We start from the raw sequence: 12,882 nt of genomic DNA, 5'->3' as shown, positions 1-12,882 counted from the left end.
ATGGCCACCGAGCCCGGAACAAAAAACCCAGGGGACCCCCTCACTTGCAAAACCAGGTTGTTTTGTGATAGGTAATTTTGATGTCTCCTCAATATGTTTTGGGCCCTGACCTGTCGTGGGTACTTGACCAACCCACACGACTGAGGTACGCTGTATAGGTGGAATTTGTGGATCCACGCAGATTCCAGAACTTTCCCCTACAGAATTGTTAAGAAAAAGTGGGTTTTTTTACAAAGTTTGAGGTTTGCAGGGGATTTTGGGTAACAGAACCTGGTGGGAGCCAGACAAGTCACCCCATCTAGTTTTAAAAAATGTATAGGTTTTCTATGTTTCCCTAGGCGCCGGCAGAGCTAGGGTTAAAAATCTCCAGCTATGCACTTTGCAAAAAAAGTGTCAGTTTTCACTGTGAAAATGTGGTGTGTCCACTTTGCATTTTGGGCCGTTTCCTGTCGCGGGCACTAGGCCTGCCCACATAAGTCAGATACCATGTTTCTCGGAAGACTTTGGGAAATTTGTGGTGGGTAGAATTTTGTGGATCCACATAGATTCCAGAACTTTCCACCACAGAAATTTGAGAAAATTGTGTTTTTTTTAGAAAGTTTGAGATTTGCAAGGGATTTTGGGTAGCACAACCCAGTGAGAGCCAGACAAGTCACTCCATCCTAGATTCCCCTGGGTGTCTTGTTTTCAAAAATGTATAGGTTTGCTAGTTTACCTAGGTGCCAGCAGAGCTAGGGTTCAAAATCTACACCTAGGCACTTTGCAAAAAAGGTCAGTTTTCACTGAAAATGAGGTGTGTCCACATTGCGTTTTGGGCCTTTTCATTTTGTGGGCACTAGACCTGCCCACACACTTGAGGTACAATTTTTCTCAGAAGACTTTGGGGAATGTGGGGTGGGTGGAATTTTGTGGACGCACGCAGATTCCAGAACTTTCCACCACAGAAATGTGAGGAAATTATGTTTTTTTTTTACAAAGTGTGAGGTTTGCAAGGGATTCTGGGTAACAGAACCTGGTGAGAGCCAGACAAGTCCCCCCATCCTGGATTCCCTGTGTGTCGAGTTATCCAATATATAGGTTTGCTATGTTTCCCTTGGTGCCGGCAGAGCTAGGGTTAAAAATCGAGTACTAGGCCTTCTGCAAACAAGCATTGGCCATGCCAATCGGTTTCGCCATATTAGTGGATTATGAAAATGTGTCCTCGGTGCAGTGCAGAGTTGGAAAAGCATTCCAATGACACATGCATGGCTCAGATAGGGCGGGAGGGGAACCTTTGACCACTTGTAGTTGCCAATCAAACGCAATTAGGTGAAACCTAAAAAATAACAATCTGGTTAGCTCTCGCTTGGATTTAACTGTGATCTATAGGACAGATGTTTCTTCTGGGAAGAATAAATGGTGCTTTTACCTTATTACGGTGAATGCTTCTTACATTGTTACATTGCTACATGCTATGTATATGTGTATGTCGATATAGGTGATTGGGCCTGTTTCTGTTTAGAAGCAGCAGGCCTGACTGGTCATAGAAGGAGATAGAGTGTGACATGGGCAACAGTGGGCCCTTTTTATCACAATATTCCGCCTGTTCCTGCAATGTCTCTGTTATTGCCCACCTCCCACCACCCTCCCCCTCCTACTCGCCAAATGGGCCTGCCGTCACGACATGAGATGGCCACTCATGCCAAAAACATTGATCTGGAGTGTATTTTTAGCACTGGCCTGTGTCTTCTCAGCTGTCACCATCACACTGCAGCCCTGACAGGGGTAAGAGCGGGACCGACAGGGCGGCGGGAACCCTCTGCCTGTCACTCTTCCCTGACACTGACTGCTCCTGCGGCTTTGTAGATTGGTGCGGCTGCGATTATAGATGATTTCCTGCGTGTAGGGCGCCTGAACCTGCCCCGACCTGGCTGCGCTACAACTGTAAAAGGTAGAGTCGTCCAGCTCTTCGAACTAAGTTGTTTTCGTTTTTCTCTCATCATTTTCAACTCTGTACATGGCACTTTTGCTCACTTGTTTCTGTGCGGCAGAGGGCAATCAGGGCTATTTTTAGAAAGATTTGAATTGCTTCTGTGAGACACGTTTAATTTCAGCTCTGTGGACTTGGTATTTTGTCTCTTTAAGTTGCTGCAACTAAAAGGGTTGGTGACAGAAGTCAAAGGAATAATTACCGGTTCTTTAAAGTGAGTCAGCCAAAAATGGTTACCCAAATTGTTTCTAAGAATGACTAAACTGACCATAAATTACTCTCAAAAACATGGCTCACTTTAACCTGGTATTGGAGCTCGTACGGTAACAGTAACGAGTCCGTTTCCTGTTCACCACAATCCTAGAACACCAGAAAAGACTGCGGAACCAAATGCCACTGTTTTGTCGCACATGGGTATGATGTGAGGCATCGTGTGCATGCGAGACAAAGAGTGCAAACCCACTCACAAATCATACAACAAACAAGCACTGAAAATGCAATAATACTCGTGTTTACGCGACGGCTATTGCATTTTCAATGTAAGTGTGGATGTAAAATAAGGCAAGAACAGGGGGGTAGGGAGGGTGTGCTGGTCCGAGAAGTAACAGACTTCGGGAGGGAAGGGGGAAAGGCAGGGGAACCAAACTGTTTTTTAAGTAAAGGGGCTGATAGCCTCGAAGGAAATACATGACGACATAGCCGTGAGGAGGTGGGAGTGTGAGTAACAATCTAAACACCAATCACATTTCAGAATTTAAGACTGAAGCCAATCAAAAATATTGCCGGAAAGTGGGCGAGTTGCCTCACCATACTGGATACAGCATCTCACGTCGAGACAGCGCATGCGCTGCCCAGGCGAAACCTAAAAAGGGTCTGTTTTCACTGTTAAAATGTGGTGTGTCCACGTTGCATTTTCGGCCGTTTACTGTGGCGGGCACAAGGCCTACCCACACAAGTGAGGTACCATTTTTAGCAGGAGACTTGGGGTAACACAGAATTGTAGACCAACTGTTATTACCTTTAGACTTTTGATGCATTTCTGCCTTCCAAATGAAAGACAATGTGTAAAAAAGAAGTCACTTTGAAAAATGTCATATAATTCTCCTGCTAGTAAGAGTACTCACAATTTCGGAAATGTGCAAATAGCTACTGTTTATAAACTCTATATTTTGTTCCAATTTCAGAAATACATTGGTGTCTTTCAACCCGATTATTCACTGTCTATATTTTCCCAAATGAATTGCTATAAACCCAGTACATAATAAAAAAACCATTGCAAGACGCTGCTCAGGTATTGACTCTGGGTTTGTTGGGTTCTTGGTGAACCTACAAGTCCTATATATACCTACAAACAGAAACGTCTAGGATTTGTAACAGTATATTGCTTTCAAACATTTGTCATAATTAGAAAAAGTTACACGTGAAAACCTTTTTTTCAAATCATTTTCAATTTTTCATATTTTCAACTGTTAGTTTCTATAAAGAAACCTTGAAGGATCTACACAAATGACCCCTTGCTGAATTCAGAATGTTGTCTACTTTTCCAAAATGTATCGCTTTCCAGGATCCATTATTGCTTTCATACCCATTTCTAACATTTCCTTGGAAAAAGGTTGAAAGCACAAAAAATAGCAAAAATAGGCTATGTCCCAGTAAAATGCCAAAACTGTGTAAAAATGTAGGTTTTCAGACAAAAGTCTGTCGGTCTCTAAAAGCTGGGAAAATGGTGACTTAAGTCCCACAAACCCTTTGTTTATACCATTCGCAGGGAAAAAAACAGATGCTTTTATTTGCAGCACTTTTTTCCCCCAGTTTTCCCCAAAAAAAACATTTAGCTGTATTTTGGCTAATGTCTGTGTCCCCTACAGGGGAATCCACAAACCCTGGGTACCTTTAGAATCCCCATGATGTTGGAAGGAAAGGACGCAGATTTGTGTGGATTCCTTATGCTGTCAAAAACTCACAGGGGCCTAAGCGAGAACTACCCCAAATAGCCAAAAAAAGAGGCTTAGCACAGGGAAGGAAAAGGCATAGCAGTGAATGGGTCATCCTGTGATTTAGTAAGCTCTATACATTTAAATAAGGTGAATTAATGACCATAACTTACTGTCACAAGTAATGGGGATATGACAAACCAGCACGCTCTCCAGTACAGCCTGAAAATCCAATGTTTCTTTCCAAGCATCATTTCTAAGTCTTCGACAAATCTGTTCACCCCTATTTAAAACAGAAACACAAATGATTAATCTAAATAATTTTGAAGTCAAATAGCTAATTGTGTTTGCAGTTGAGCGTGTTATTTCAGTTTTTTGAACAATAGCATGATGTTTAGAACAAGAGTCATGGAAACATAGTGGTTCATTTAGAACTGGCCAGTTAAAGTGCATCAGCGAATACCGTGTTTGCTTACCCAGTCACTCACATTACTGATCTTTCACCTCATTTGGAGACAGAGAGAGCATGGTGTTTCTAAAATTATATGACTAGCCAGTTTAGCTTTCAGAAATACTATGTCGCTTTACGGCTAGACCTGCTGACCTTCGAGCTGGGGAACCTCGGTGTCGGCTCAACATTCTGTTATTCTGTTCAAATCATGTAATCTCCCTGAGCCTACCAAATAATGAATGTGTCCTTGTGTAACATAACTGATGCTCATGTAGAGCGCTCCAATACCTTTGGGTTGAATTAGAGTGATATAAATCTGCAAAAAAAATAAATTGAACAAAACCGCTGGCTTGTGTTTTTTAGAGCACACTTTCAAATACCACTGTTAGTGTGTTTTTTGTCTTGGAACAGCATGGTAGTGTCATGCAGGGAGAAAGAATGGAATGGCCCCATGAACTGGGAGATAACTTGCAGTAAGTTAAGGATGGTGAGCTTTCATTTTTCATAAATCAACCCCTGCTAGCTAGCCAGTGCTGAACTTCGCTCCTCACTGGCTTTGTAAATCCATATGTACTAACATGAATACACAGGACTCAAAAAGTTACATCTGCTTATGGCAAGCATAACAATGAGAAAGGCTTTTATTTCTCAATACAGTAACAATTTTCTAGGTGTGCTGTATTCAACTGCACAGATAAATCCGCCTGCATCCATATCAAGATGCAGGCGGGAGGGAGCCTTTCTGTGGCGGCGTTGCCGCACGGAAAGGCATGCGGTTTTCTAGGTTGGGGGCCTGTTGCGGATCCCAGGATGTTGGGGGGGCACATGGGGGTTACCGTAGGTACCCCCCTACATGTGTATGCACAACATGGCAGGGACCGCGCGGTGCCTGCCACGTTGTGCATGCACATGCACGACATGCATTTTTGGCATTATGGCGGGAGGTGCTGAAAGCACCACCCGCTGCTATATCAAAAATGCAGAATGCGCCCGCCAGTGTGGCGGGCGCATCCTAATGTCACCACCAGGACCCCCGCACATATGGCAGGGGGTCCCTTTTACAGTCAGGATGTCCGCCGCCATCCTAATAATGCCCTATGTATGTATGCTGCTTGACATTGTGCTAATGAATATTACATTTCCTCTTTAAAAATACTAACAAACTTTAACATTTAGACTCAGACATGACAAACAACTTTCATTTAAAAAAAGAATTTAACCAATAAAGGTGGTTCTAACAAGAACCTTTTTCTATTTTGAAAACATGTTTTCATTTATTCTATAATATTTCAATTTTAAATGGATTCAACAAAAAATAGGACATCAAAACATGGCTCCAATCAGATAACAAATACTTCTTGCAGTCTGCTCCCCCTATAGAAATAATTTTACAACAGCCAGTTGAGGTCTACTCTGTATCCACATATAAAGGGTTCACATCCTTTTGAGATGTAAGAACTTGTAGTGGTAAATGGTCACGAGGTCACAAGGTTGTGGAGTTCTGAGTGAATAAAAAGTACTACTATGCCATATTCAGGTGCTCTACCATTGCAAAACCTAAATGTGCATATATTTTAGTAATTTCAATCTGTCTGGAAACCCCTAGCCTTACCCATAAAAGAAAATGACTATTTAATACTACTGTAACTGGAAGAGGACATAAGAGCCTCACAGGAGTGACACATTCTTATATACATAACTATATGCCTCTGGTGGTAGTACTGCAGTACAGAGGAGACAAAAAATATAATAAAAATAAAAGCAGCCATCTTGTTGGCAACTAAAGGAAACATTACTCAAAAAATAAGATGGCAGCCTTTAGAAAAATCCCAAACAAATTTTCAGAACACCATTAAGTTATTAGTATTTTACAGAGCCACAGTGCTGTGAAGACAATCTGAGTTTATCATGGCATCTGAGAAAACTCCAGTAGCCACCAAAACCACATAATGGATCAACCCTTCCTCAGCTGGCTCATTGCAAAAAACAACCAAATTGTGCTGCCTTCGATGTCTGCAGCATAATTAAACAACAGGGGGGGGTGATGGACAGAGTTTCTGAATTAAGCAGAATACTCTCACGCAGTCAAGAGATCAGGGCTTAATCCAACACCGTTTTTTAGCTCACTGCACCATCCCAGCTCAGAACCTGGCTATATGCAAATTACTCTGTCCCTGGCCCAGTGCATCATGGGAACAGGGCAAACCAAACTACCAAGCCAATTCTTTCACTGGGAAGGAAACAAGCTTCCGGGGACCGGTTTCTGGCATTTCAGCCGTCTTCGGCCCGGCTTGCTTGAATCCTGATGTCTGCAATGAGCAAGGGACTCAAGTCTGAGTATACCCTTCCACGCTTATGGTGGACAAAATAACTAAACAACAGGGGGTGGTGATGGACAGAGTTTCTGCATTAAGCAGAATACTCTCACCCAGTCAAGAGATCAGGGCTTAATCCAACACCGTTTTTTAGCTCACTGCACCATCCCAGCTCAGAACCTGGCTATATGCAAATTAGTCTGTCCCTGGCCCAGTGCATCATGGGAACAGGGCAAACCAAACTACCAAGCCAATTCTTTCACTGGGAAGGAAACAAGCTTCCGGGGACCGGTTTCTGGCATTTCAGCCGTCTTCGGCCCGGCTTGCTTGAATCCTGATGTCTGCAGCAGCATCAGCATCTAGGACCAATAAGAATTAGTAGTTTGCAGTTATTTGTGTTACCTGCTGGGCAATATAAATGCACAGCATGTTACAAGCACCTTGTACACCAGGTGCTGCATAAACGTATGGCTATCAGGCCCAGTGTCTGAGCATAATTTGGAAGCACCTGCGGGTTATGCATCCCAACCACATAGCTCAAGCAGAGTGTAAAACAACACAATAATTAGTGGAGCCCTAATAAACTACACCCCCAGAAGTACAACACCAGCAACACATGAGGATGATGACAATAGGCAGCATTTCTTTACATATTTTGCACATTTTTTAAAACATGTGACTTTTGGAGAATCAACAAAATACATTTTGCCAAAGCTGTGAAAGACCATCTAAATAAGAAACAGTTAAAAAAAAGAAATAAAAACATTGATGTTACATAAAAAAGTAAACAATATAGCACTTTAACATTGGTCATAAGCAGTGAATAAAGGGAGTGAAAGTTAAAGTTAGTTCACTAACTATAACTGGGACATTTCAGTGGTTTTTAGGTTTTTAAATTTAAGTCTTTATTGCATTGCAAAGCCTACCTATAATGTCACTTTTTTTAGTTAATATATCTATATATAAAACATAGTTATGTGTTAGATGGTTTTCCCATTGAAAGACATGCTATGATTTGCCGTAACCTTTTGAACAAGTAGAGAGAATTTGTATAAAACTTGGCAATCTACTTTAGTCAGATAAGTTTAAGAATGGCAACGTTTATGACAATCCATCCCCAGATAAAAGCAGGGTGAAAACGTGTATCATTCATTTCACATTTCAGCTCCCAAATGAAATGTTTCCAAAGCTACAACATAAACTGGTAAATGTATTAATACCAAAGTTGCCAGGTACATAGAACTTTACTCAAAAAGCATGCCTTTTTTGATTTGGTGTAAATTTGTTTGGCTGTTTTTTAGACAGAAAATGTCCTGTGTAGGATTTAAATGGTAAATACTATTCTACATCTCTGTTAAAACTCACAAGTCAATCGTGTTCATCACATCTATAAGGTTTCACACAATGGGGATTGGCTGGATTAGTGCTGAGAAATATTTTGGAATGCTATCTTGAAATCTGAGTACAGGCTGAATGGTGAGTCTTGTGGTGGGACTTAAAAAAACAATTACAAACATAGCTCCCTCCTTTACCTTTTTTTAAAATTGTCTCTGGGGTTCCCTGTCACTGCAGGGACCATCACAAAACAATATGAGCGCTGTCATGCACTCCTATCACAAAATGTTTGTGAGAAACCAGCTCTGATAAAAGCAGAAAATATGGATGTCACCCCACTCATTCCTAAATCATCCATGTTCACTGCATGTACCAATCCCAGTGAGGGCCAGAGCCCTGGGAGCATTGTGGTGAGCTGCCTCTCGGTCCCCATGCCCATGTCTTTTGGATCATGGCAGTACAGGGCACAAAGGACCTGAGTATCATAACCATGGCGTGGTATAAGAGAAACCCCAGGACAAATGTTTGTTACACTGGAGTAATATCAGTAATTACGCATTACTCTTGTGAAATTTCCAAAATTATGCAATTACGGCAGTTGAGTAAATAAAAGTATTTTTTGGCAAAAAATCGTACAGCAGGGGCCAGTGGTGGTGGACCAATTTTCAGAGTAGAGGTGCAGCCATACATTTTATATCATTGAAGTCATGGGGATTGTGAAAATTCCAAGTGTCACACAAAGAAAATACATTGCAAATGAGCCACACCCATTCAGCAAGAGAGTGGTAAGGGCGCGTGCGGTATGTAGCCAGTGGTGCATTTTGAAGTACATTGTCACAAATGTACATGGCATCATGGTCCACTGTTAATTATAGACAGCACAATTTCCATTGAAATGATCACTAAATTTGCACAGACATACAGTTTTGCTTATAAAACTATATAGCACACAAACGATAATGTGTAGAAATTAGCCTTCAGCGAATTTTTGTCACTTGCTCATCACCAAGTAAAGTCTATTGATTGCTTAGATCCTTTTAAAAATATATCATATTTCAAAATTAGCAAAAAGGTGTGTTGTGTGAAATATTTTTACAGTCCATTTACAGGTATTTAAATGTTGTTGTGCGATAGAAAATAAAGAAGATCATACAGCCTTTCCTACACACATCTGCTGTGTCTCAGCAAGATTGTCGCTTAGCTCACTTTACTAAATCCTCTTACTCTGCAGTAAGAGAAAGAAGGGTAAACAACAATATCTATGTTAAAAGAATAAGCAACAATCAGTCAGAAGACATAGCCTGATATCTGACCTCTGTCTTAGAAGCACAACAAATGGGACCCAATAAAAACCAAATTTAAAGCCATTTTTATTGACTGTTCACCATTTGTCATGGCCTACTGTAGGAGCACCGGAAATAAAAGAGAGTGAGAGGCTGTTAGCTACTGCTGTTGGTGTTCTATTGCATTTAGTGCTAGTTTCTGCAAAACACAAGCTCTAACCTATTTAAGACCATACATTCTGGATTACTATTCTCACATAATAACGAGTAATTTGAAGTAATTACAAGTAATTTACTAGAGAGAATTACGGCAGTAAAACACATTCCTATGTAAAAGCTACTGGATCCTAGGCTGTAACATGACAGTGTCTGTTGTGCTGACAGCCACCAAGGGTCAGAAAGGCTTGGGCACCCTCTGGGCTCCATGACTGGGCCACACTCAGGTGTACCTTAGGAGAGACAGGGCATTGGTTAAAAAAAGCCTTTTCTCTAACCCCACTGCCTGGCAAATGTAATGCGGCATACCACAACAACTGTGTTAGAGGAAGGTCCTCTATTTGGACCAAAGATTAGCATATTCCATTCTGTGGTGCCCCAGAGAGAGCAGGGGCACCACCAATGTTACAACAGTCCCCACAGGTAAAATGTTGTTTTGACGTTCACACAACATAACTGACAGTCAACTCAAGGAACAAAATTTTAACACAATATTTGGCAATGGCATAGAAACAAAACATACCTTACATTGAGAACAAGATTAGACAAGACAAGACTAGAAAGGGGGCCGTCAGGCAGAATTGATGAGAAATGCTATCAATAGAGATTTATGTTAGAAACAATGAGTACAATACAGGCACACAAATATTACTAACAGTACAAATTAACACACACCTCCTACTTGGCCACAGTGAATGTGCGCTCACACACATATAAATACACATTGACACTCATAAACAGAAAAATACATATATTTTTCTCCACATCATCTGCTCTCTTACCATATTCTAGGTTTTAAAAATATTATTGAATGCCTAAAATGCAGATCTGGTTGTGAAACAATGTCATCCTGGATTAGCACCATAATCAAGACATACACTCATATTGCAAATATACATTTTACTATGAAATTTTAAAAAACACTGTTTAAGCCAATGATTTAAAAAAAAATACCTGTGAAAGACTTGGGGCTGCTTTGTTTTCAATATGCTATTTTATTGTTCCCCAAAAAGAGACTGTATTGTTATCTTTGAAGCAATGTCCTTGGTGCTTGCTTATCTAATTTAGTGTTGTTTGGTAATAAGTTTTGATAATTTTATTTTAAAACTTTATTTTAGTTTTTTTATTTGTGAAGATATTTATATTTTTTTGACTTATTTCAACACTATTCTGTACATTAGCAGCATTTATATGCTTTCTCATTTTTGTTTTCTACCTTTTCGTCTTATATGGTTGTGGTGTCGGCACGGGCCGATGTGCAGGGTAAATTCACAAGCTCATTTTTCAGCCTTTTCTCCCGACTCATATGTGACTGATGGGTGAACACCCCCAACTGCCTCCTAGCTCCTTCTACCACCTATACTCTCACCTCATTTGTGATAGCTACTTACCCTTAAAGGTGTGTGTGGAGTGTCCATTGAAGGCACACCTAAAGCAAGAATTTCTTGGTGCATTAGGGTGCAAAGAACACTGTTGGGGACTGTTACACCTGGCATAATTGGTGTGAGTTTCCCCTGTATTTTTGCCTTTGCCTCCTGTGTTGTTGTTTGTTGGACTTAGGGGCATATTATTAACAACTAGCGATATTTATCGCTAAAGAAGCTTAGCGCCATACTTTTTATCGCCAAGCATCGCCGGATTTTATCGCAGAGATAACAGGCTTTTAGCAATGTTTATCTCCAATGCGATAAAATATCCGGTGATAGCGGCGAAATGTGTGAATATCGCTGGAAAACCAGCGATATTCACGCATCATCGCCAATAGGGTCTTAACCTGAATATCCACCTCCCATTGGATATACAGATTGAGAAGTGGTCTGAGCAGGCGTTCATTTTCAGCGATATTCGCGCATAGAGCAAATTCTTTTATCGCTACGCCTGCCTTGCTAATAGGCGATAGCGACGTTTGCGACTGCTTTCAGTCACTAACTGGTTGGGTTCGCAAAAGCGGCGATAATTTAATTTCGTCTGCCTTGATAATATGCCCCTTAGTTCTTTCTGGTATTGTATATTGGATTTATATAGCGCTTATCACCCAGGGGTCTCTAAGCGCTTGCCTTGGGAACCCGTCCTGGCTTTTCCCTGTGAGATAGCCCCTACAGGGCATCCCCAAGGTGAAAGCCAGGCATCCCGCCGCGGGGGGCCGTTGTGGAGATTAAGCAAGCTTAATTCCCAGAGTTGCAGAGTGTGAACCCATGATTAGGTCAGGCACCGAAGCGGGAATTATCGAGTCCGTGGACATTTGAGCTCAAGACCCTGCCGCGTCGGGAATTGAACCCTGGTCCCGGGTCTGACCTCTGCTTCAGGGTTTGCCTGCTCTAACCAGTGAGCGACACTTCTCCACAAGTCTACATGCTTGATTTGATTTGATTTGATTTATCTATTTCTAAAGCGCACGAATGCCCGGAGGCGTCTTGCCGCTATGACATGTCCGTAGTCCTGAACTGGTCTTAGGTTTATGCAGTGAACAACCATGTTTTAATTTGCTTTCTGAACAAGTCCAAAGATGGGCTGTTTTTTATATCTAATGGTAGTTGATTCCATGTCCTTGCTGCGTGGACGAAGAAACTTCTTCCCCCCCAGTTCGGCACTTTGGGCACTTTGCCACTGCTGTTAAGTGCAGAAGTGCAAGTGCTCCCTGTAAATTGTTGTTATGGATTGGTGATTCCATGATTGGCATATTTGATTTACTAGTCAGTCCCTAGTGCACTGTGTGTGTCCAAGGCCTGTAAATCAAATGTTGCAAGTGGGCCTGCAGCATTGATTGGGCCACCCACGTAAGCGTGCAAATGTAACTCAGACCTGCCGCTGCGGTGTCTGAGCGCAGTTTGGTACTGCCATGTCGACTTGGCAAGTGCACTCACTTGCCATGCCCTAACCTTCCCTTTTCTCACATTTAAATCATCCCTAAGGTAGGCCCGAGGTACCCCTGTGGGCAGGGTGCAGTGTATGTTAAAGGTAAGACATGCTCTGGTGTGTGTGGCATGTCCTGATAGTGAAATACTGCCAATTTTGTTTTTCACTATTGTGAGGCTATCTGTCCAATAGGATAGAATGGGGAGTTTGCATTACTGCCCATGGGAACAAAATAGGGAAATAAAATTTGATATGTCTGAACTCAGCATGTTAAGATGCATCTTTTAGTGAGGGTTATATTTACATTCTGGGTTTGAAAATACCACTTTTAGAAAGTAGGTATTTTCTTGCCTAACTATCCAGTGTGCCTCCGCTAGGTTGTGTATTGACCATCTAGCTTTGGGGTGACAGGAGCTGGGGATGTGCATTCTGTTCTGACAGCCACTTGGGGGCTGAGGTGTGTCCTGCCTTTCCACGGTGAGTCAGGTCTGGGCTGAATAGACCTGGACTGCATTCAGAGTAG

General features: G+C 41.7%; 1 protein-coding gene across 1 annotated transcript in view; it reads right to left on the bottom strand.

Annotated features, from left to right (window-relative positions):
• LOC147718734 (sodium- and chloride-dependent neutral and basic amino acid transporter B(0+)-like) overlaps positions 1-12,882 on the bottom strand; it is a 746,574-nt gene that overhangs the window by 197,742 nt on the left and 535,950 nt on the right. Inside the window, exon 12 of the mRNA XM_086966771.1 lies at positions 4,077-4,186. Within this exon, the coding sequence (XP_086822897.1) occupies positions 4,077-4,186 (110 nt within the window). The remainder of the gene's footprint in view (positions 1-4,076; positions 4,187-12,882) is intronic.

This window comes from Lissotriton vulgaris, chromosome 4_1 (genome assembly GCF_964263255.1).
Source record: "Lissotriton vulgaris chromosome 4_1, aLisVul1.2, whole genome shotgun sequence".
NCBI classification, from domain to species: domain Eukaryota; kingdom Metazoa; phylum Chordata; class Amphibia; order Caudata; family Salamandridae; genus Lissotriton; species Lissotriton vulgaris.
This window is presented reverse-complemented; position numbering and strand designations above follow the sequence as displayed.